Source organism: Chroicocephalus ridibundus, chromosome 8 (genome assembly GCF_963924245.1).
Source record: "Chroicocephalus ridibundus chromosome 8, bChrRid1.1, whole genome shotgun sequence".
NCBI classification, from domain to species: domain Eukaryota; kingdom Metazoa; phylum Chordata; class Aves; order Charadriiformes; family Laridae; genus Chroicocephalus; species Chroicocephalus ridibundus.
The window spans coordinates 19,350,774-19,374,404 of NC_086291.1; the positions used below are offsets into that span (position 1 = coordinate 19,350,774).

The 23,631-nt window shown below is 37.5% G+C and overlaps 1 protein-coding gene across 4 annotated transcripts in view; it reads left to right on the top strand.

Annotated features, from left to right (window-relative positions):
* MTF2 (metal response element binding transcription factor 2) overlaps positions 1-23,631 on the top strand; it is a 31,840-nt gene that overhangs the window by 3,502 nt on the left and 4,707 nt on the right. For 3 of the 4 annotated variants that reach the window (XM_063344387.1, XM_063344388.1, XM_063344386.1), the window contains exons 2-14: positions 8,995-9,193; positions 9,340-9,421; positions 10,966-11,061; positions 11,414-11,514; positions 11,868-12,016; positions 13,274-13,369; positions 16,452-16,520; positions 17,383-17,506; positions 20,805-20,872; positions 21,261-21,431; positions 22,143-22,251; positions 22,423-22,481; positions 22,618-22,722. In XM_063344387.1, the coding sequence (XP_063200457.1) occupies positions 8,995-9,193; positions 9,340-9,421; positions 10,966-11,061; positions 11,414-11,514; positions 11,868-12,016; positions 13,274-13,369; positions 16,452-16,520; positions 17,383-17,506; positions 20,805-20,872; positions 21,261-21,431; positions 22,143-22,251; positions 22,423-22,481; positions 22,618-22,722 (1,428 nt within the window). Of the gene's footprint in view, positions 1-8,994; positions 9,194-9,339; positions 9,453-10,965; positions 11,062-11,413; positions 11,515-11,867; positions 12,017-13,273; positions 13,370-16,451; positions 16,521-17,382; positions 17,507-20,804; positions 20,873-21,260; positions 21,432-22,142; positions 22,252-22,422; positions 22,482-22,617; positions 22,723-23,631 lie in introns of those variants that run through there. The other variant, XM_063344389.1, reaches the window with a different exon arrangement.

A 23,631-nucleotide genomic window follows, 5' to 3' on the forward strand; every position in this document is an offset into this window, starting at 1 on the left:
GTTAGGCCTCACTGAATGAGCCTGGTTCCCTCAGCCTCTTCTCATAGGGCAAGTGCTCCCAGCTCAGACTGTCATGGTGGCCCTCCACCAAACTCATCTATTTTGATGTCTTTCTTGCAGTGTCAGAACCAAAACACAGTATTCTAAATGCTGCCTAACGAGTTCTGTATAGAAGGAAATAATCACTTCCCCTCCATCTTCTGGCTAAACTTCGTTCTAATGTGTAACAGATTCATAGACCTGACTGCTAATCACCTGAATGGGCCGCAGGGACTCACTTGGTCCTTATTACCACTTTTTTTTTTTTAGAGGCAAAACTTAATGCTTTTGTCAAGTAATGTGATGGATGTAGTTTTGAAAGCATAGAGCTACTTGAAAAAACACACTAATGAAAAGATGTTCTCTGATTACTAGGGAGTTCTTTGTCTAATCAGACAGAAGAATTCAGAGCAAAAATCATAGCCAAAATGTAAGGCTCTTTCAAGGGATTTAAAAAAAACACCCAAACAACAATCACCTATTGGGGTAGTAATGTATTGCATGAAAGTCACAAGTGATCATGATGGGTGGTATCATGGTTGACTGGGTAGAGCTGAGAAGTAAACATATTACAATTTCTCATCTTGCAGACAAGGAGCAGCTTATATAGAGTGGTTGCCCCGAAATCATTGATGGAACAAAGTTTTTTCTTCCTTAAATAATACTTTAACTTTTATTCATGGTGGATTTGTTATGCGTTGCTTGCTTGAGTGGCCTGTGAATTGTCTTGCTGCGCGTATTTAAACAAACATGTGAACTTGACTCATGCAGAACAGATAGGATGCTTTCATGAACACCAAGATAACTGTGTGGTGTTCTTGTGGGGCTGTTCTTTACCATTGTAGGCTGTGGAGAACAGGGGGTATCTGTAATGGTTAGAGAATGGCAAATGTTACACCTGTCTTCAGAACAGGCCAAAAGTTCAACCCAGGGAACCACAGGCTGGTTAGGGTTAACCTCACTTTGGTCTCTAGGAAAGTCATGGAGTAAGTCTTCCTGGAAGACATTTCTGAAAGGAGGTTGTAGAGAGGTGGGGGTTGGTCTCTTCCCCTAAGTAACAAGTGATAGGACAAGAGGAAATGGCCTCAAGTTATGCCAGGGGAGCTTTAGATTGGATATTAGGAAAAATTTCTTCATGGAAAGGGTTGTCAAGCATTGGAACAGGCTGCCCAGGGAAGCAGTTGAGTTGCCATCCCTGGAGGTACTTAAAAGACGTGTAGATGTGGTGCTTAGGGGCATGGTTTAGTGGTGGACATTGCAGTGCAAGGTTAACAGTTGGTCTTGATGATCTTAAAGGTCCTTTCCAACCTAAATAATTCTATGACACATGGAAAGGTGATGACTGGGATCAGTCAGTGTATATTTACAAAGGATAAATCATAACCTGACCACCTTCTGTGTTAAAAAAGTCAGGATTTGTGAGCAAGGGGAGAGAAGTGGATATTGCTTACCTCAACTTCAGCAAGGCTGAAGGAAGTGGCTGACAGGAACCTCATGAAATTCAACAGACAAAAGCAAAGACCTGCATCTGAATGAAGAACTTCATTCAGGCTAAGATTGGCTGGGGATCTCACAGACGGAAAGCAGAACACAAGCCAGCAGGGTATCCTGTGAGCAAAGGCAAGTGGTATCCTGGGCTATATTAACAGGAACAGGACCAGAAAATTGAGGGGAAGTGATTATTTCCTTCTACACAGAACTTGTTAGATGTTCTGTGAAAGACATCAAACTAGACAAGTTTTGTGGGGAGCCACTGAGACAGTTGGAGACTAGACCACTTGCCTTATGAGAGGAGGCTGAGGGAACCAGGCTCATTCATCCTGGAGAATAAAAGGCTTCAGGGAGGCCTAACAGCAGCATTCCAGCTCCTATGAGAAGATGAATGAGATGGAATTGGTCTCTTCACAGTAGTTGTGTCAGGAGGACAAGAGGTAACACACATCTTGAAATAAGAGAGATTCTGATGGGTATGGGGGGTGGGGGGGATGTTTTTGTGTTTGGTTTTTGTGGGTTTTGGTTTTTTTTTTTTTGTGTCCCCATGAGGAGAGTTCACCAGTGGAAGAAAGCTCCAGGGTGGTTGTGTGGCCTTCATCACTGGAGGCTTTCAAGGGCAGACTGGATTAAAGCCACCTGGTCTGGCCTCATGGCTGATGCTGCACTGAGCAGGACCAGAGAACTCCTGAGATCCCTTCTAACCTGAATTAGTCTATCATCCTGAACAACTGTAAAAATTGAAAATAATTTTGAGAATGTATTTCTTATTCCCCAACCATTACTCTTTGCTTTTCTAGACTGGGTTAGAGTCCCTTTATTCTTCTTCTGATGTGGCTTAGGCTTTTGATTGTACCAGAATACAAAATAGCGTAAAGATAAGGAGCTCAAAGTATATCTTGTAGATGTGCTGGGAGCTCAATACTCATTTGGCTGCATGAAGTAGCATAAAAGGATAGACTATAATCTAGGTTTGTACTGGGTACTCTGCGTGAAAGAAATTAATGGCAATTTACTAATATAATAGCCTGTTCATGCATAATTGGAACAGTGACTGTTGCAACAAAGTTGCCATTATGAAAAGCAAAGTGAACTCTTTGTTTTCTGAATCAGACTTAGCCAAAGTTTGGGCTGGGTTGGGGCGGAGGTAGTGTTCTGTTAGGTCTGTCTGTCATCTTGGCCCAGCAGAATCTTTTTATTTGGGGGAGAAGAGGTATGGTTGACACAGTGAATGGATAAAGTTTGGCATGAGAGCTCCTAAATGACAGAGGAGATGCGAGGAAGATGGGGTGAAACATGGGGCTGGGATCCAGCATCTCTCCAGCTGCTAACAGAGGTACTGGATCCCAGTCACAGGTTAGCGGCAACGTTGGAAGCATGGCTTGGTCTTGGTTATGTGGTGCTGGGTAAACCAACTAAGATTGTGGCTCTCAGAAAAGATTCAGTTCCCTTCTTTGTTGTCTTCTGGCTGTGAATTCTTGCTGCTTACCTGGCTTGTCTAGTTACCAGACCTTTTTGTGAAGTGGTTTAATTTGTTTAAAATATCGGAAAATTAATCCATATGAAGGGAAAAGAAAACGGAATAGAAAGTTTATGGAGAAGTCAGCTTGTCGTTCCAGAGCTGGTGGGAGGGGAACAAGCTGCTGTATTGGATAAGCCGTGTGTGAAACTGCCCTCAGTTTTGTGTGTTCTGAGCCCTTGCTAGACCTCCACCCTCCCCCATTCCCTGTGAGATGTTAACTGTTCTGTCTTATGGAGAGCAGAACAGACTTCTGGTATTTCACAACCCTTCTTCTTAGTTCAGTTTTCCTTAAAGTTTAATAAAAGTGTAGTTTGTAACTTCAGACACAACAATTGTGAATAATCAATAGTAATGTGACACTTTCAGAACTTAAACTGATTATCTCTAGTTACAGTAAGTTCTTTCACTAGATCTTCCTCTCCTATGCGATACCACGTTTTCCAATTTTGAGAGAGATCCTAATCTATGTGAGTTGTCTTAGTAGGATGCTCTGTGTGTGTTTTCTAGTCCCATTTCCCTTCTGCTAAATCTGCTGGGCTCTCTAAACTCATCTTCCCTTCATTGTGATTTGTAATTACTGGGAATAAATGAATTACCTGTGAGTCCCACTTTTATGAGTTGTCTCAGTGGATTGAAATGTGCTCTGGGCACTTAGTTGTTAAAATTTAGTATCTTTAATTTGGCTTCCAAAAACTATCTGTACTCATATGGTAGCTATCATCTGTTACTGTTGCAATATTTGTGAATCAGGCAGCCCTTCTGGAAGAAACTTCCTGAAATTGCATGGATTGTCAGTGAAACTGTCTGTAGTTCAGTCATGCAGTCTGGTGGTGCCATTTTGAGGGAGTTTGTGTCCCAAGTTGCTTGTTTGCATTTGTTCTGTTGTGCTGACAAACCATTCTGTGAAACAAATCAGTGAACTGAGATGGCTGAAAAAATAACTCTGTCAAGGGAGTTTTTCTTAACAGGAGTTGTTTCACAGCAGTTGTTACAACTGAAGGAGTACAGGAGTATGAACAACTTTACCCTGGCAGTGCTACTGAGAGCAAAGACTCTTGGAATCAAGAGGGAGAGTGCTCAGTCTTTTTAATCCTCCAGCCTGTTCACATCTTTTTCCCCTAACTTTTCAGGTTCTTCTATAGGATTGCTGTGGAGGTAGAGGAGTCAGAGGCACCAAATGAACATTGACATTTTCTAACCTCTAATAAAGGTTAGAGAGAGTTATAAGGAAGTCAAAACTAACAGAAATCTGATTTTGATAAGTACAATGCTATGCATAGTAAGCTGTCGCAGTTTACAAATCGAACTGATTTAGGCAGCTTACCTTCAGAGGGAGTTTGCCATTCTTGTTGACAAAGAATAGAAACTGTCACCTGCTGGTGCAGCATGTTATAATCTAATTTGTGAAGTGGATGAATAGAAAGTCTTCTGCTTTTCTTGCTTGAGAATATCTATGGTTATGGCCTAGACCCTGAGGTGAAAAAATCAATGAGCATTTTCAGTACTTTGTGAGATCAACTTATCAAAAGTGCACTTCTATTTTGAAGCGTATTTCTACGTGCAGACACATTTTACTGGCTTTCCCCATTAACTAACGAAAGATTGTATGGGTGTGTAAGTACTTTCTTTGCATTGTAAGTGCTTGAGTAAGAATACAGCCACAATATACTTGGTATTGAGTAAAGGATGTAAACTAAGGTAGGCTGGGCGTGCTGTATGACATGCAATGTAACTTGTGCAAGTCAAATGAGATAAAGTAGATTTTTATATCAGACAAGTTTTTTTTGAAAAACTTAAGACTTCTTTTGGATATTTTGCAATGAGAAGTTCTTGGAGAGAAACTTTTAAGATGGTGTGGAAAGTGTTACTTAAAGATTACTAATTTTGTTGTTAACTATAAATGATATGGTAGGAAGGTGCTATGGAGCTAACTTTAGGGAAGACTTAAAAGCAAGCTTCTGGAAAATGTGTAAGCTTTAAATTAATTTCAGAATTACCAAGGAAGAAGCTATCCTCAGCTTGCATTTTCACTTAACTTTCAACAGAAATTTTATTTTAATGGTTGGTATGGCTTTTTAGTACTCCACTACAGCAGAGTGTGCTGTGGCAAGACAGATGAGAAAGTTATTAACGTTTTAGGCATGTAGTGTTTATGCTGGTATGCGGTGAATTTCTTGTGATTTCTTGTGTAGTGTTTCCAGAAGGCACTTCAGAGACACCTACTTTAACTAACTTATGGCTTGCTAATTAAAGTCAATTTGTTAAAATGGTAGGTCTTGCCACTTAATCTCCATCAAAAACATGGAGGGAACGTTTCCCTGAAGAGGAACTTCTTATCCATGTGGAAAGCAACTGTTAAGCTAGCTCCAAGTGTCAGCCTATTGTGATAACTAACTCTATTTTCAGTCTATGTGTTAGATAAACCATAAACTGCCACAGCAGGAGCTACTTCATGAGCTGTTTAGTCATCACTTCAGCAGTGCTATCTCCCACAAAGAGAGCAATGTGGACAATGGAGAAGTGTCTGCTTTATTGGCTCAGACCTTTACTGTGTGTCAAGATCCTTCAGTGTCTGAAGTAGCTATTGTGAATTTAGGCTGTTGTATAAGTCAATGTATAGAGTCATTTAAGTGTTTTGTGCCAGAAAGGGATGCACAACACGTTTTTGTTATAATTTGAAGGGAAGATATGGGACAAACTTCTGTACTAGAGAGAATGTCATATGCTTTTGAAGACTTGTTTAATATAAAACTAATAAAAATCATTGATTTTTTTAAATGGAAATCTGTACTAGATTATGTATAATAAATGAATTGATTGAGTCTTCTTGCTTATTCTATACAAGATCTTTCACACCTTTTTTCAAGAATGGGAAAAGAGGCAACATCCCTGCCTTTTAGCTGCTTTCTCTAGTCTCCTAAATCAAACCAGATGAAAAGCTGGGAAGACAGTCTTTGAATCTCTAGAAAAGAGTAGTTCTGTCAAAACACTTGTTAAAATGTTTCAAGGTGCACTAGTGAATTTGCTTTAGGTGCTTTGAACTACACATGGCAACTTATTGATCCATTTAATATGCTAAATCAAGTTCATAGATGTAATTTGAAGTGTCCAAATACTTTAGTATTTGTTATGGTGAGTCCTTTCCAAGAAAAGGCTTGTTGGCTGAGACCGGGTTCTAGTTTCACAACTATTTCTAGTCTGTTTTGATCAAGCCTTGCCTAGCCTTTGAACGTTGCTTTCTTTGTGCAAAGTTGGGTGTGTGTGTAGTCAGAAAGGTTTGGGGAACTGAGGAAGGTAAACCCTTTTTTTTCCCGTCTCTTGACTGCCTGACTTCAGACACATTTTTTTTCTGAGCCTGTGTGGTACTTGGGTGTGTAAGTAAGTGGTTGCACAGATACAAAGGAGACAGCAGAATGTGGCTGCAACAAGAGTTAAGGGCTGGGGCCCTGCTTCAGAGGCCCTTGCAAAAATATAAACTACTGTACAAGATAGGGGGCAAAATCTTGCAGTGATGTAGAAAAGATGGTAAGTTTAAATGATGAAATGTTCTAAAGGTATGAGGTTATTCAGAATAACGTAGGAAGTGTAGAAGGACTTTAAACTATTGACTGGATAATAAAGTGGCAAATGAAATCTGGTGCAAACAGAAGTAATACCCTGTGGGAAGAGAAACAATAGTCTGGGAGCAGTTAGAATAAGAACCTGCAGATTCTAATCATTCTTTGAAATTTTTAACTCAATGCCCAATTGCAGGGTGTGTGGGGGGGTAGGCTACAAATGTTATTAGTCGGAAAGGAGCAAAGGATAAAAAATGGCCTGGGCTGCCATGCTGTCACTCTGTTATTGTAAACTTACTTTGAATGCTGCGTGTATCTCGTCCTATTTATCAGAGGTTAGAGAAGAACTGGGGAAGAGCAGCAGTAACTTTAAACAGCTTTCACATGAAAAGCAACAGAATTGGTAGGATTCTTTATCTGGGAAATATGTCCGTCTGGGTCTAAACATCATTACTGGGGCACGAAGGGAGAAGATGGAAAATGACAGTTTAGTTTTCTGATGCAATGATGAAGGGTGTCAAATGAAGTGACGAAGTGCCAGCTGTGAAACAAGCCAAAAAAAGTGCTGCTTTACAGGTTCAACAAAACACATAGAAAAACTTGCAGAAGAAAATTCCATTGAGAACAAGAAAAAAAAGACATTACTGCTTGAGATCTTTGGACCCGCAGCCTGTAAGAAACCTAGAGAATATCTGGGAGACTAGTGATGTTCTAAGTTTTGTCTGTTCCTCTGGTCTTCCCTAGTCACCTGTCTGAATATTTTTGTATTTGGGATCAGGCAGAACTTAAACTGGTAACCCGGTTGTGCATGAGGCTGACAGGGTTACTGGGGTATGTGGGAAACTTGTCTGACCCATCACTGAGCACTGGTTGCTCTTACTGTCGTGATTGTTTAGACTTACACTGATTATAAGTATGCTTAATACAGCTGTCTAATTTTATTGTATCTAACCTTCTTGGTTTAAACTGTTTAGTACAAAAATAAAAATAATTGCTGATTTCTCTCTAGAATATTAGCTTTTGTCTTTTTACATATTTTTTTATGTTTTAAGCCATTATAATTCCAGTTTTATTTTCATATTGAATGTAAACTTTTTAGGGAGAAGGAATTCCGTTCTTATTGAAACTTTACAATAACTTCTCTAACATCTGAACAGTAATTCTTGTCAAACTATATAGGACACTGATTCATTTACTGGTTTTTTTGGTGCTTTGTGATTAATTCAGATATTTTTGTTGCTGATAATGTGCCTAAGCTATCTTGAGCAAGGTGAAACTTTGCTCTTTCAGTTGACTCTATCCTATTTAACTCCCTGAGCTGTCTTTGTGTTTGCATCATAGTTATACATACATTTAGTTTCTAAGGAGAAAATACATTTGAATGTAGGAATAGTAACTTTGGTTTACAGTCTCAAATTCTGCCTGTTACTTATAAAGATTCTTCCTTGTGCATCATCTGGTCCTATTTTATAATTTTCTGTATTTTACTCCTTTACTTGGAGCGTAGTATTTGATAGCTAGTCTGACATAAAAGCATATTCACATTTACATATCTATAAATAGGCTATATATTGTGGAATTGTATGAGGGGAAAAAATGATTTATTGATTCAAGTAATTAATTTTTAGTTTCATATGTGAAGAAAGGTTGCAAGATATTTTGTTTTTGCTTCCTTATTCTTTTCCTCTGTGATTCTAACAGAGAGGAAAACTTATTTTACATTAGAAATATAACACTTAGAAATTCTTCCTGTGCTGGAAACCTCTACAGCTATGCTTACTAGCAAAGTGTGATGCAGTGTTGGAGGTACCCGAGTTAGTATGGACATTGAGTTGGCATAGCACTCAACCTGGTTTCTCCCCCCCACCTCGTTTTTGTTGTGTTGTGGTGTTTGTTTTTTTTTTTATTATTATTATTCTGGGTAACTGACTGCTGAGTACCATGTTAATTGTCAGCTACTATTCTCCCTACCAAGGTAATGGAGTTAGTACCTTTTTAGCTTCCTTGGAATTCTAGAAAGCTATCAGTGACTCAAGTGACTAGTGTTTTGCTCTAGTAATCCTGTATTGAATTTTATTGATGCATTCTTTGATGCTTTTGGTGACTTTTTGAAGAGTCTCTGAGCTGGAAAGTTTGTGTCTGCCTGTCTCCATATTTCTTTATATAAACTTTTTTCAAATTTTGTAGGCTCTTATCATAGGAGACCCACCACTGCTAAAGGTGTGTAAAGTCTTAAAACATGACCAGGTTTTTAGCTACCTGAAGTTCTGGAGTTAGCTAAGCGAGTTCTAGCTGTGAACCATATTAATATTTGAAGTACACGGTTTCTTACCTAATTCTGATTATCTTTTCTTTTGCTTCCCCCCCCCTTTTTTTTTTTTTTAGAGACTCTACAGCGGTGGGTAATTCACTGGTCCATAAGCGGTCTCCTTTACGTCGAAGCCATAAGACCTCAGCATCTCTGACCAAGCTGTCGTTATGTGATGGACAGAAAGCCAAAAAGCCACTGTGTAAATTTGAAGAAGGTCAGGATGTCCTAGCTAGATGGTCAGATGGCTTGTTTTATCTTGGAACTATCAAAAAGGTAAACAAATTTTTAACTTTGCTGGAGTCTTACAGTATTGTATGTTGGTTAAATATTACAGTATTATTGTCTCACTTAGTATTAAATACATTCTTCTGTTTCGTCCTTTTACTCATGACTTCCACTGTATATATTTTTTTTTTCAGATAAACAAACTGAAACAGAACTGCTTCATTATATTTGAGGACAGTTCCAAATCCTGGGTTCTCTGGAAGGACATACAAACAGGCAAGAACTTCAGTGAAGTAGTCATTGTTTGGTATTTTATTTGTTTAGATTACTATATCTGTTAAAATAAATTATTACGTTATATTCTTGTATCCTAAAGAATGATATAATTTAATGTGACCCAGGATCATGAATTAGGCAATTATTTTTTCTTTAAAAGTATTATTGTCAAACAACACCTTATCATTGCAGTTACTTTTTTGGTTTGTTTTTGTTTTTCATTTTAACATAACTATGTGCAGGGAGGGGAGAACAATTCTAAAAATAATCAGGTTTGAGTTTATTTGGATGGGGATAGAGTATAATACTCTGTCTTAACAGAAAACCCCAGGCCCTAATTTACACCAAGTTTATGTCCTCCTATTGTTTTCAGTTGAAACAACATGACGTGGAAAGAAACCAAAGACTGGAAAATCCTAGGTTTGAATGGAGTTTTCATATTTAAAAGTAACACCATAACTGTTGCACATAAGAAACCTTTACAGATTTTGGAGTATTCATATGGTATAAAGAAATGTACAGTTATCAAGTGAGACATCTATTGTATATTAGCTTTGATTTTTCAGATATTTGGGGAGTAGCTAGTATTTTGATAATCTAATGCTAGTGAAGCATGGATGACAATTTCAGTGGCAATTTCTTCTGTAAATCAGATTCAGCTTCCTCATCATATAAAGACAATGGAAATTGATCTGGCTTTTGCCAATTCTGGATGTTTAAACTAAACACTTATCTGCTAATAGAAGAAATTTTGTATGCATAGTAGCAGAAAACCAACTGCCTTATTTCTGAGAAGCTTTTAAAATACTGTTTTTCTGCTTCAGTGTAGTGCTAGTTTATGATCTTCAATTCATTTATTGTAGCTATCAAACTTAAGTGCATGAGTGTGGTAACATGTAGATGAAGTAACTTGTGTTTTAATCCAGATTTTTACGTTGATACATGGTATAATTGGAGCAAGATAGTTTTGTTTCCAGTTTGCAAGCTAATGTTTTTTTCTTACCTCTGCTGTTACTGTGTGCTTTTGTATGCTTGCAAATAATGTATAAGTAGTAATAACATATCTCCTAAGAGTGGTGGAGTTTAATATTAAACGACCTTGGGCAGATCTGTCAAAAAGATATGCACCAAATTGTGCATATATTTACATGAAAAGAAGCACAAACTAATGTAAATACAAAACATATGAGTTGTCCAGATAGGATTTTTAATACGTATTTTTAGCCTGCATTTACATTCTTTATTCAGTTATTTAATTTTTATTGTTGATATTAAGGAGCCATGGACTGCATAGTAAATAGGCAATATACAGGCCTATAAATATCCAATAGTCTATGATAAGTCATATAAATATTTGTAACATACAGTCTGTATAAAATGTCTGAATTTATCTTTGTTAGGAAGTTAGGCTTTGTAACAATATGTTTCTACAATACATGGATCTGTAACTGAAATTATGAAAAAAGCCATACATGTGGTAACCATTCCAACTGCAGATGTAAACTGAAAAAAAAAAAATAAATCACACTTTCATCTTTGTCTAGGAGCCACTGAAAGTGGGGAAATGGTCTGTACAATATGTCAGGAAGAGTATTCAGAAGCACCGAATGAAATGGTTATATGTGATAAATGTGGGCAAGGTAACTAGATTTTTTTCTATTTACTGCACTTTAAAAGATATTTTGATTTGTTCTATGCTGTGACTGGCTGCTCAACTGATCTTAAATTTTGTAGCCCTTAGCAGCTATTAACAGGTTAGTGAGTAATGATAATCCATGTTAAAGTGACTTACTGTTCTATAGGTAAGGTTTATCTTTTCCATTAAGAGAACTTAAAAGACCTTTTTGAATGTGTTACTAATCTTCTTGATCAGAGTTTTGGTACTTAATGATGGATAATGCCTTATAGTTGCATTAAAATTATATATAGTTAATTCCCTGTAAGCTTCTTTAGCCATTTTAATAACACTTTGGTTCATCATTTTTTATACAGGTTATCATCAGCTGTGTCACACACCAAATATTGATTCCAGCGTGATTGATTCGGATGACAAATGGCTCTGTCGACAGTGCGTTTTTGCAACAACAACAAAGGTCTGTTTCTAGAAAAACATTTTTAGTACATCCTGTATTGCATGTGTACTTTGTTTTTTGAAGTAAAAAAAAATAAATAAAAGAAATAGTGCTTTTTTTCAGTGATTGCTTTTTTTGTTAACTTTGATCTGAATGGAAGTTTTACATGTTGGGAATTAATATTTATTTTAGAAATAGATGACACTTGGCTTACACTTTATTTTTTAAAAAAATATGCTATTATTAAAACATAAATACAGGTGAAAGTATTTTACTTTATTACAGACAAATTTTTGTAACTTTTAAATTAAAGGATTTGAAAGTTTCAGAAATATAGTATTGGTTTTGTAAACTGATATATTTGTTTTTGACAGAGGGGTGGTGCACTTAAGAAAGGACCAAATGCCAAAGCACTGCAAGTCATGAAACAAACATTACCATATAATGCAACAGACCTTGAGTGGGATGCAGGTCATAAAACCAATGTCCAGCAATGTTACTGCTATTGTGGAGGACCTGGAGAGTAAGTAAACAGATAATATAGAAGAACTTTTCTCCATAATGCAGCTGCAGACTTTGGCCCTATTCCTGTAGACTTTTACTTGTGAATTTGTTAATTTATGTTTCTACTGTGTGTAGGTATTAAATTCGATGCCAAGTGGAATTTTGAATTTATTTTTTTAATGTCTTATAGGAAATACATTAGTAATGGATTTCCTTCTCCCATCAGATCTTCTAGGTGGTTTTAATTTTGTCATGTGACCATCACATAATATCACAGTCCATCCTACAACAAGCAAGAATATTTTTTTCTGTATCGCTACTGTTAATGTGTTGAGATTGGATGGAGTAACTTGAGCCTCTTGCAGTTCTAGGCAGTGCTTTTCTCATGTTAACTCAGCTCTGTCATTAGTCATGAATATAAATGTATCCAGAGATTATTTCATTAAATGTTTTGATTCTACTATAACATCATGCCCTGGATTGCAGTTGTTGGTGGGGGGAAGACTTTTTTTACTGTTATGAAATTGCAGAGTCCTCTGCTGGTCCTTTCTTACAAGAAAGGCAAGAAGAGCACTTCTTAAGCAGGTAATGATAATACTCTGGTGTCTGCATGGATGAGTGAATGAAGAAAATAGCATTGAAGATTTGAAGTGAAGGCAAGTCAAGAGTCCCATAAAGAAATGAAGCTTTTGAGTTTATACTCACAGGACAGAGCTCTGGTTTGAGAATTTTGCAGATGTGGACAAATATTGCCTTCAATTTTTCATGGTTCCGTTTCTCAAGGGAGAAGCTGAAAAAGCTTCTTTTGTAACCTACAAAGGTTACAAAACCTTTGTAAATTGTGAGGTTGGTTTTGGGGATTTGAGTAGTTGAATCCTCAGAACAAATGTTTGTGACTAAATGTGGCTGTGCCGTGCTTTGGAAAATAACAAGGAAGCTAATCCAGTATGTGAGAAGGAACTTACATGGAGTTAATGAATTCTTATTATCGAGAATTAAAAGGTGGTTGTCAGAGGAAATTAAACTTTTATTTTCTTAATTCAATAACTTTATCTTTTTACTGGACTATCTTTTATTATTCGTAGTCACTCTTTTCTAGTAATGATTCATTATGGAACTCAGTATTACTGAAACATCCTTACAGATGACACTCTGTTTTATAAATTGTGAAAATCAGTTTGTGTCAGAAGATCCCTTGGTATTTAATTTAAATGTAATGAAGAACAATTTTCAGTAAGTCTTTTAACACATCTTGTTTTTCTTTCTGTTGGTGAAGCTGGTATCTAAAGATGTTGCAGTGCTGCAAATGTAAGCAGTGGTTTCATGAGGCTTGTGTGCAGTGCCTCCAGAAGCCCATGCTTTTTGGTGACAGGTAAGAAATTTAAGCTGTACTTTACAGTTGTCTTTATTTAAAATTGGAGGGAATTTAGCATATGAGCTTTAAGGCATCTGTAATACTACAACAGTATTTTCCAAAAACGGGGTGAGTTTTGTATAGGAGATTATACAAAATAAAGCATGTATTCAGGTGCCAGGAAAATGCAGTTCTTCATCTCAGTTTAGTGAAGGAGGGTGGGGTGATGGAGTGGTAACCACTGGATAGTTAAATTCAAATAGTTACTTACTTCATTCTTGTGTGGAAGTTCATTATACTGGCTACTGGGAGATTGGAAGCTTTAAAGCACTTCATTTTAGTGGACCTGTATATATAAGTTGTATAAGGGCTTTCAAGTTCACATTGTGTAGGTGACTAATCTCTTACATGCAACAGGCACCATGCTTCAAGATAGGCTGTCAGTGTGTGCTGCAGTAGCTGTTCCCTGTACTAGTAGTACAGTATGGAGAAGTGGAGAAAGCTGGAAGGATAGCTAGACTGAGGGGAGCTCTGTACATCCTCTGTTCATATGTGATGAGTTGGGACAAAAGGAAATGAAAAAGAGCGCTGGTCTGTGCTTTCATTTTAAGAGGAACTTGGAGCAGTTGAAGCAGATGAGAGAAAACTGGAGAAGGGAATCAAAGATTATCTCATTCATTATCTATTAAACTTTGATTTAGCTGTTGGTTAGAATCATAGAATCATAGAATTGTTGAGGTTGGAAGGGACCTTTAAGATCATCGACTCCAACCTTTAGCCTACCCTGACAAGAGCCACTTCTAAACCATGTCCCTCAGTGCCCCATCTACCCTTTTTTTAAACACCTCCAGAGATGGTGAATCCACCACCTCCCTGGGCAGCCTATTCCAATGTTTAATAACCCTTTCAGTGAAAAAATGTCTCCTAATATCTAATCTAAACCTCCCCTGACGTAACTTGAACCCGTTTCCCCTCGTCCTATCACTCGTCACCAGGGAGAAGAGGTCAGCCCCCATCTCTCTACAACCTCCTTTCAGGTAGTTGTAGAGGGTGATAAGGTCTCCCCTCAGCCTCCTCTTCTCCAGGCTAAACAACCCCAGCTCCCTCAGTCGTTCCTCATAAGGTTTGTCCTCCAGGCCCCTCACCAGCTTTGTAGCCCTTCTCTGGACACGCTCCAACACCTCAATGTCCCTCTTGTAGCGAGGGGCCCAAAACTGAACGCAGTACTCGAGGTGGGGCCTCACCAGTGCCGAGTACAGGGGGATGATCACTTCCCTAGTCCGGCTCACCACACTGTTCCTGATACAGGCTAGGATGCTGTTGGCCTTCTTGGCCACCTGGGCACACTGCTGGCTCATATTCAGCCGGCTGTCAACCAACACTCCCAAGTCCTTTTCTGTCGAGCTGCTTTCAAGCCATTCTGCCCCAATCCTGTAGCGCTGCATGGGGTTGTTGTGACCCAAGTGCAGGACCCGGCACTTGGCCTTGTTGAACCTCATACCATTGGTCTCAGCCCATCGGTCCAGCCTGTCCAGATCCCTCTGCAGAGCCAACCTACCCTCAAGCAGATCAACACGCCCGCCCAGTTTAGTGTCATCTGCGAACTTACTGAGGGTGCATTCAATCCCTTCATCCAGATCATTGATAAAGATATTAAAGAGAACCGGCCCCAGCACCGAACCCTGGGGGACACCACTTGTGACTGGACACCAACTGGATTTAACTCCATTTACCACCACTCTCTGGGCACGGCCATCCAGCCAGTTTTTTACCCAGCGAAGAGTACACCTGTCCAGGCCATGAGCAGCCAGTTTCTCCAGGAGAATGCTGTGGGAAACAGTGTCAAAAGCTTTGCAAAAATCCAAGTAGATAACATCCACAGCTTTTCCCTCATCCACTAAGTGGGTCACCTTATCATAGAAGGATATTAGGTTTGATAGGCATGACCTGCCCTTCACAAACCCATGCTGACTGGGCCTGATCACCCTGTTCTCCTGCATGTGCCGTGTAATGGCACTGAGGAGGATCTGTTCCATGACCTTCCCAGGCACCGAGGTCAGACTGACTGGCCTGTAGTTCCCCGGATCCTCCTTCCGGCCCGTCTTGTGGATGGGTGTCACATTTGCTAACCTCCAGTCAGCTGGGACCTCTCCGGTTGTCCAGGACTGCTCATAAATGATACCAAGTGGCCCGGCGAGCACCTCCGCCAGCTCTTTCAATACCCTTGGGTGGATCCCATCCGGCCCCATAGATTTGTTCACCTCCAGGTGCTGAAGCAGGTCCCTCACCATTTCCCTTTGGATTAGAGGGGCTTCATTCTGCTCCCCATCCCTGTCTTCTAGTTCAGGGGTCTGGGTGCTCAGGGAACAACTGGTCCTACTGCTGAAGACTGAGGCAAAGACTTCATTAAGTACCTCAGCCTTTTCCTCATCCTTGGTCACTATGTTGCCGGCCCCATCTACTAGAGGACAGAGATTATCCTTAGTCCTCTTCCTATTGCTAATATATTTATAGAAGCTTTTTTTGTTGTCCTTGACAACAGAAGCCAGGTTTAGCTCCAGCTGGGCTTTAGCCCTCCTGATTTTTTCCCTACATAGCTTCACTACCTCTTTGTAGTCGTCTTGAGTGGCCTGCCCTTCCTTCCAGAGGCCATAGATCCTCTTTTTTTCCCGAAGTTGGGGTTGTGGTGGAATGTTTGTATGAAGGAACTGAGTTAGGACCCAGGAATGCGTGGGTTCTTTAAATGCATGTTTACACTGGGGCACAGGTTTCTGCATTTGAAAGAATGGAGTGGGGACATTACAGATCATCTTCACTGATACAGTGACAGGTTGAGGGACTTTCTTAGGGAGTATAAAACAGTGGTACCAGGATAAAATTGAGGAAATACCTTGTATCTGGCCTGCTAGGTACCAGCACAGACTGTGGAAGTTGATAAAGGGAAGGTGGAGGATGAAGGGACTCTCAAATATCATGTAGCTGGGTTTCTGCCCTGCTTAACTTTAATTTTTTCATAATTAGGATGTTAAAACATTGTGTGTGTATGTACAGACATCCACCACCCAGACGTGTGTATATATATGTGTGTATATATTTTTAGGTTTTATACGTTCATTTGCTCAGTTTGCAGTTCTGGACCAGAATACCTCAAACGTTTACCCTTGAGATGGTAAGTAATGAATTTATTTAAAAAAAAAAAAAGGTGAGTTGAATACATGCTCTGCTTTTCTTTTTGGTATTTTGATTCTCCCTGCAAAAAAGGAAATACATTTGCTGTCTTGAGTTTTTTCCCTGAGTTGTTCTTACTGCTTGTATGAACAGGGACAACTTTTCCTTCAAAGTTTATCCTTAAATGTAGAGCTAGCTATATTGCAGTTGTATGTTCTGGGGATTTATCCCTGGGATTGTTCAATAAAGTATCAAGCAACTACTCGTTGTATATGTGAAGATTGAGATATCTGAACAATGTCTTTTTTGCAGTTTTAGGATCCTGCCATTAAGATAAGCCAAATGTAGTGAGTCCTAGAGTACACGTCTTGACACACTTTATAATAGTTTCCTAGATGAGACATAATGGTTAGTTGTAGTTTGAAATCTTTGAATGAACCCATATTAAAATTGTATCCAATTTAGTGTACATATGTGCTAACAAATATATGGTGGAAATTACCTTTTTAAAAGTTCACCAAAATACTTGCATGAATTCAGAATTGATACATTCAAGTATGAATTCAGACTTAAATATCCCATGGTTTAGACCAGTTTGGGAGTTTGAGAGCATCATGACAATGAGATGAGGCAGAGATGAAAGTAAGATTCAAAGCAGAAAGAATCACTTGAAGAGAAATGACAGGAGACTTCGTAACGTTGTTCCCTGGATTGAGTGTTTTAAGTTGTGCTTTGTGTCCTTCTAACTATATTGTGCTAATAGATTTTTCTACTAAATTATTGGAAAGAAAAGCAATTGGAAGAAAAAGACTTCTTTCCCCCACCCCTCTGTTTTTTTTTATTCAAATATTTCTGAATTCTAGGGTAGATATAGCACATCTATGCCTTTACAACCTAAGTGTTATTCATAAGAAGAAATACTTTGATTCGGAGCTTGAACTCATGGCCTACATTAATGAAAACTGGGATAGATTGCATCCTGGTGAGGTAAGTAATGGGAATACTCTCTTCTGTTTTTCCTCACAGTGCATACATATATCCTGAAAGTTAGCGACCTATGAACCGTTTTATTCTGGGTGTTAAATCCTTTATTACCTTAAAATCTGATAATCATGAATAATGAGACCATCTTTAATTTCCTTGCAGAAATAGAATGCTTTTTAAGTGGTGTATGTTATTCTGAGCTGTAAAATTTCTCAAGTGGTCCATGTAACTATTATCTTATTATTTGCATAGCAACTCCAATTATTTATACTCAACTGTTTATTCTGTTGCACATATGTATTTTCCTCTACTTCCATTTTATAATTCTCATAGTTCTTTAATATTTTCGTGTGCACAGGCCAGAAAACCTAAATGTAGACCTGAATGCAGAGTATATTGCTTATGAAGACATCTTTAAAGTCTCTAAGGTGTAACACATAACAAATTATTGTACACAAATATTTCCTCTTTCCTCCTTCTTCCAAACACGGGGGTGATCAGTTCATGTCCACGTCTAAAGATTGTTTTGATCCTTTTCCAGTCTGATTCTGTTACTTGTCAAGGCGTCTTGGTTTTAGTTCACTACTATACTGGTTATTTTTCCAGCTACTTGATTTACTGGACCATTACCTTAGCATTACAGGAAATCCATTTCCCCAAGCAGACTGACTTCATATTTAACTAAGAGGAGCAGTGTAGACATTTGTTTCTGCATGTAAAGTTGCAAAATTTATGTCTAAATTCAAATTGGCGTGCTGCTGGTGGAGTTAGCACTTTTTTCGTGCATGAAACTTGTTTAGGGTTTTGAATTTTCTTAATCCAGGTGGTGTATAACTAGTTTGAAATTTTCTTAGCATGAGTACATGCTACTTCTAGACTTCATTTCAATAAATTCATACATTTGTAATCCACTTCTACTAGCAGACACAATTTGAGAATCAAATGTATATTCTTGGTTTAAATGAGTGACTGCTTCCCATAAATAATGGGAAATAGCTTAAAATACATATATTTAGACTTTGAGTGTCAATAGTTTTAGAAGGACAAGCAAGCACTCAAGCATTACTTAAAAATGACAAATAGTGTCATTATGAATAGACATCTGGTTTACTTTGAGATATGTGGCATCTCTTAGCTAAGTCATATCAAGTCAATAATTCTGTCACACCAAATCTCAAACTTTAATTAAAAAAAAAAAAGGCTGCACAAAATGTGGTAATTCTCACACCGTCTTTTCAATAGAATGAAATGTTCTGGCTGTCTTACTGCACAGTTTAACAAATACGTAAGCTGTGTTTAATTTTGACTTTCATTTGTCTTAGTATTGAGGGAAATGTAGAAGAAATTAATGTTTGCTTATTTCACACAATATAATTTTTTTTAGATCTAACATAATTTCATGTCAGAATGGCTGGTTGGAGCAGCCTTTGTGTGGATGAGGAGAGTGGAGCTATCTAGCAGCCATTGACTTGGAGAAGTTGAAAGGCTGCAGTCCTCATTGTGCTCTTCTTTCCCCTTTCCACTTTCAATCCATCCGTGCTCAATCTATGTGAAAACACATAACCAAGTGGTAGGAAGGAGAGGGGAGATCCAAAATAATGATACTCACCTCTTTAAGTCGTCCTTTTGGTACCTTAATCAATATTTCTAAACCTTCAAGGAAGCTACTTCTTTTATGTCTGAAGACTGCACTTTTGATGGGATAGATTTTGTATAAATGCATAAAAGCTGTGTTGAGGAAATCTTCAAGTCTTTATTTTGAAAAGATTCTAAATGTCTCTCATGAAGCTGGGGAAAATTGTGTCTTGAAAAATTGGAGGCAAATGTATTTTAGTACTTTGGTTAATCTGGTTGCCTTATTAAACAGAAATTAGTCACAGAATAACATCTACAAGTTAATGGGTTTAGGGGTTTTGTAATATTCTTAGCTTGCCACTTTTAGAAATGACACTTTTGTTTCTTTTTCTGTCTGCTTATAATTGAAAAAGAGGAAAAGTTGTGGTGTTGGTTTTTTTTTTTTTTTAGCCATAGGTAAGATAGGAGTAAATGGTGTAATTATCAGACCTCCTAAGCCAGTAATTTTTAACACATTATTTAGGATGCAATAAATATAAGGCAGTTTTCTGTAGTTAAGTGCTACAGAGTTGCAAGACCTCTGGGATAGCAATTGTACTGAATGCATATGGTAAATGTGTAAAAACAGTTGTTACTTTCTTTGGCTAAAATTGGTTGAATACCTCCCTTAACTTTAGTAGTCAGGTAGATTGACTGTGAATCTTGCCCCAAATCATATTAAAAGGTTGTTTTTTATGAGTGTATCTACTCATTTATTTAGTTGTTAGCTAAAGGTGGTTTTTTGAGCTGCAAATGTTGTGCAGTCTGCTCTGTAGTATCCACGCTAATAGTGAAACTTATAAACTGTTTGTCAAATCTATAATTAAAGATAAATTTGCTGCAGAGCCAATTGGATATAAATTCTGAAACATTTTGGTATGGCAACTGAAAATGTGGTAGCTTCACTGGAATTTAAAAATAGCTGTCTAATTATAAAAATAAATAATCTTATTAAATTCTGTTACATAAGTGTTGTGTCCACTTCTTTATAGTCACCACCATACTTATTCAGCGTTATGTCTCTATAATTCATAAGTGTGCAGTTTTTCAGAGGTAAAATTCTATGTTTTGGTAGCCTGATAGGGACTAGCTACCTCAGGCTTTGGTGCAAGAAGAGAGGTTAGACTGGGTCTTAACAAAAGGGGCATGAAAATGGATTTACTTTTTTTTTAAACTCTAACTCTTATGGGCCTCATCCTTTCTTTTACCATGTTGAGTAATGTTGGCGAAAATGAGAGTTGGGTCCTGTGGCAGAATTTTCATTAAAATGATCACCAATAAAATAACTTATGTTCTTGTGTCAATATAGTTATGTTCTGCTTTCAATCTCTATTAATTTGGGAGTACATAATGCCACAGAAGAATTCTTGTTAGCAGTCTTGGGGAGGCAAGCTAGTATTATGTTCTTTGACTATACTAAAATTCTTTGAGAGATTTTTCTGGCACTTCTTACAAGCAAAACTCAAATTCTTTGTCCTGGGCTTGATCCTGGCATGAGTTCTGTGGATGTAAATCACAGAATACATGGGATAACGATTAATATCCTTTGGGGTTAGGTAGCTTCTACAGCTAATACATCATAAATGTATTCCACATCCGAATCTGTAGTTAGAGTAACTCAAAGTAACTGGAATCTTTCTATTACTAAAGAATTTGACAGACTAAATGATTTCTTAATACTTCACAGCTGGCTGATACACCAAAATCTGAAAGATATGAGCATGTACTGGAGGCATTAAATGATTACAAGACCATGTAAGTTATCGGTACTTTTTGTTTTAAATGTTATTTGCCTATTTAATGTGATGTAGATTAGAGTCTTCAGTCTCCTTTGCTTAATCTATCTGATAATTGCTTTGGCTGCAGATAACGTTTAAATACTGTTTCTATTTCAAACTATAACATTACATAAAATTTTGAGTGGAACCTAGATCATGAGAAAAAAAATTGTTTTAACTTCCGTCCTCTTTCCACTTCACGTTCTGTATTTGAGAGTGAGGATTGTGTTAGGGGAAAGAGGGGTATAAAATAGAATTAGAATGAATATTCTGATTTGCATAGTTTTGTTTTGCATGTACGCTGTTATTTTAAAAGTTGTTTTCCCTGGGGTCAGAATTTTAACAATTAATCTAAAATCCTCTAGGTTTATGTCTGGAAAAGAAATAAAGAAAAAGAAGCATTTGTTTGGCTTGAGAATTCGTGTTCCTCCTGTGCCACCAAATGCTGCTTTAAAGGCTGAAAAAGAACCAGAAGGAACTTCTCATGAGTTCAAAATTAAAGGCAGAAAATCATCTAAACCAATCCCTGATGTCAGGTAAAATAACCCAGTCATTCTAGTAGTGTTGGGGTAAATTAGGGTACTTGGGTATAATTTTGGTGTCTTCAACAAAGGCCCTTTCATTGTATAATGTATTTTTTTTTAAATAATGGTAAAGGTGGATGTCCTGCCTAAGCTGTGACAGTGGACTATTTGTGAGAACAATGTCTTAAAATGAATTTAATTAGCTTTCTCTTAGGATCCTTCTTAAAAAAAAAAAAAAAAACAAAATAAAAAAACCCCCAAAAAAACCAACATGAAATTTAGCAGTAAAAAAATAGAAAATATTCCAACTTTGCTGATATCTGGGAAACAAAATCTTTTGCCTTTCTGGAGCTCTTGTGCAATAATCTAACTAGAATTATGATCATAGAATCATAGAGTCTTCATGGTTTGAAAGGACCAACTTGTATTAGTAAGTGTGCCATCTTTTTTTACCAAGTGTGATCATATGAATAAACAACTTTAACACTTGTTCATTCCTTTTCAACATTAGGGAGTCAGTAATGTCATTAGAAAGATCTTGTATCTATTTGTTATTCTAGAGGCAAAAATATATACCTGAAATTTTTGATTTAGCAGAATAACCTCATTTAGTGCAATGTCTTAGAAATAGATGTGTAATCATGTATTCATTGCCAAAGGAAAACATCTATTCAATAAAAACTGTCTTCAATAATACAGGACAAAATATAAATTTTCTTCTAGGGAATTAAGTAATGGTATAGAAAGAAAGGGGAAAAAAAAATCAGTAGGTCGTCCACCTGGTCCCTATACAAGAAAAATGACTCATAAAACTCCAGAGTCGTCTCCTCTGGTAAGATTTTAGATATTTTATTCCCCTTTCCCCTCCCTTCCACCCCCCCACCGGATTATAATTTTTGAATCATGATATTCCCCCATTCACCCTCAAACAAAATCGATACAGCAATTAAAACTTAATTTGAAGTACTTCTTTTTTTTTTTTTTTTTTGCTTTTCCTCCTCAGGATAATGAACCGGTTCCAGTGATAGAAAACCCAGCCTTGGAATTGCCCTGCACTGTTGGGTAAATTAAAAAGAAATAATTTAAAAAAAAAAAAATCCCTGTAAAACACTATAATACCATGTCATTTATCTGTTTGCTCAGTTTTTAATATAAGATTATTTTCATTATATGGCAACCCTGTTATCTTGTATATCAGGAAATCTGATGGAACTGCACATTCATCCAATACCTCAGATGTGGAATCCACAGGTGCTGCCAGTATGAAAGAAACTACCTCATCTAGCATTTCGAGACATTATAGGTAATTATTTAATTACTGTATTTGCAATAGAGATTAATATATGCAATATATTCATTTTACTAAAACTTTGTGAAAGGGGGGACAGGAAACAATTGGTTCAGTAGTTTTTCACCCTTAAAAAACAGAAGTTGCAGGCATCCTACAAGAGATACCTTGCCAAAGCATGACATGGAAATGTTCCAAGTCTGGTTTCTTCAAATCTGAGGTTCTTTTGTACTTTCAGTCAGTTCTGAATCTTTTGACTAGCTTCCATGAAATCTGGGAATTCAGGTAGTTCCAAAGAAATTATAGTCTAACAAGATTCATAAAGATAGATGCTTGGATAAGAGAGACCCAAACCAGCAACGCACACTGACAGAAAGTCAAACAGTTTTGTGTCCTAGTCATTGCCAGTGCTGTGTTCTGGGGTTTTTTTGTTTGTCTTTTTTAGTTGAAGCTTTGGCAAAACAAAGGTATAAGATGAGGTAGGAGCTTGACATAAGTTGTCATGCAGCCATAGTAGATATGAAATGGAGGTAAGGGTATTGCAGAACTGGCGGGGCAATAAACAGAGAAGAACTGAGGACACTGCGAAGGGGTATAACACTGGGGATGTGGTGATTCACTGGGATTTGGAGTAACGAGCAACTGAGATTCAGATTAGAGCTTTAAATTGCATGGGGAAATCTAAAGAAATAGGACAAAAGAAAACTAGTCTGTATTTGTTCTGCCTACAACGCTCAGGGTGAGGGGTTTTTTTGTGCTTACTAACCACTGTTCTTTGATGTAGAATATGTAGTTAAATTACATTTACTGAGACGAATTAAACTCCATAAACACTTCCTAAGCTTAGTTTTCTAGTAATGGCCACAAAAGTGCTGATGTGTACCCTGAATTAATTTTAGCAGCTTTTGGTTTTGTAGATTTGTG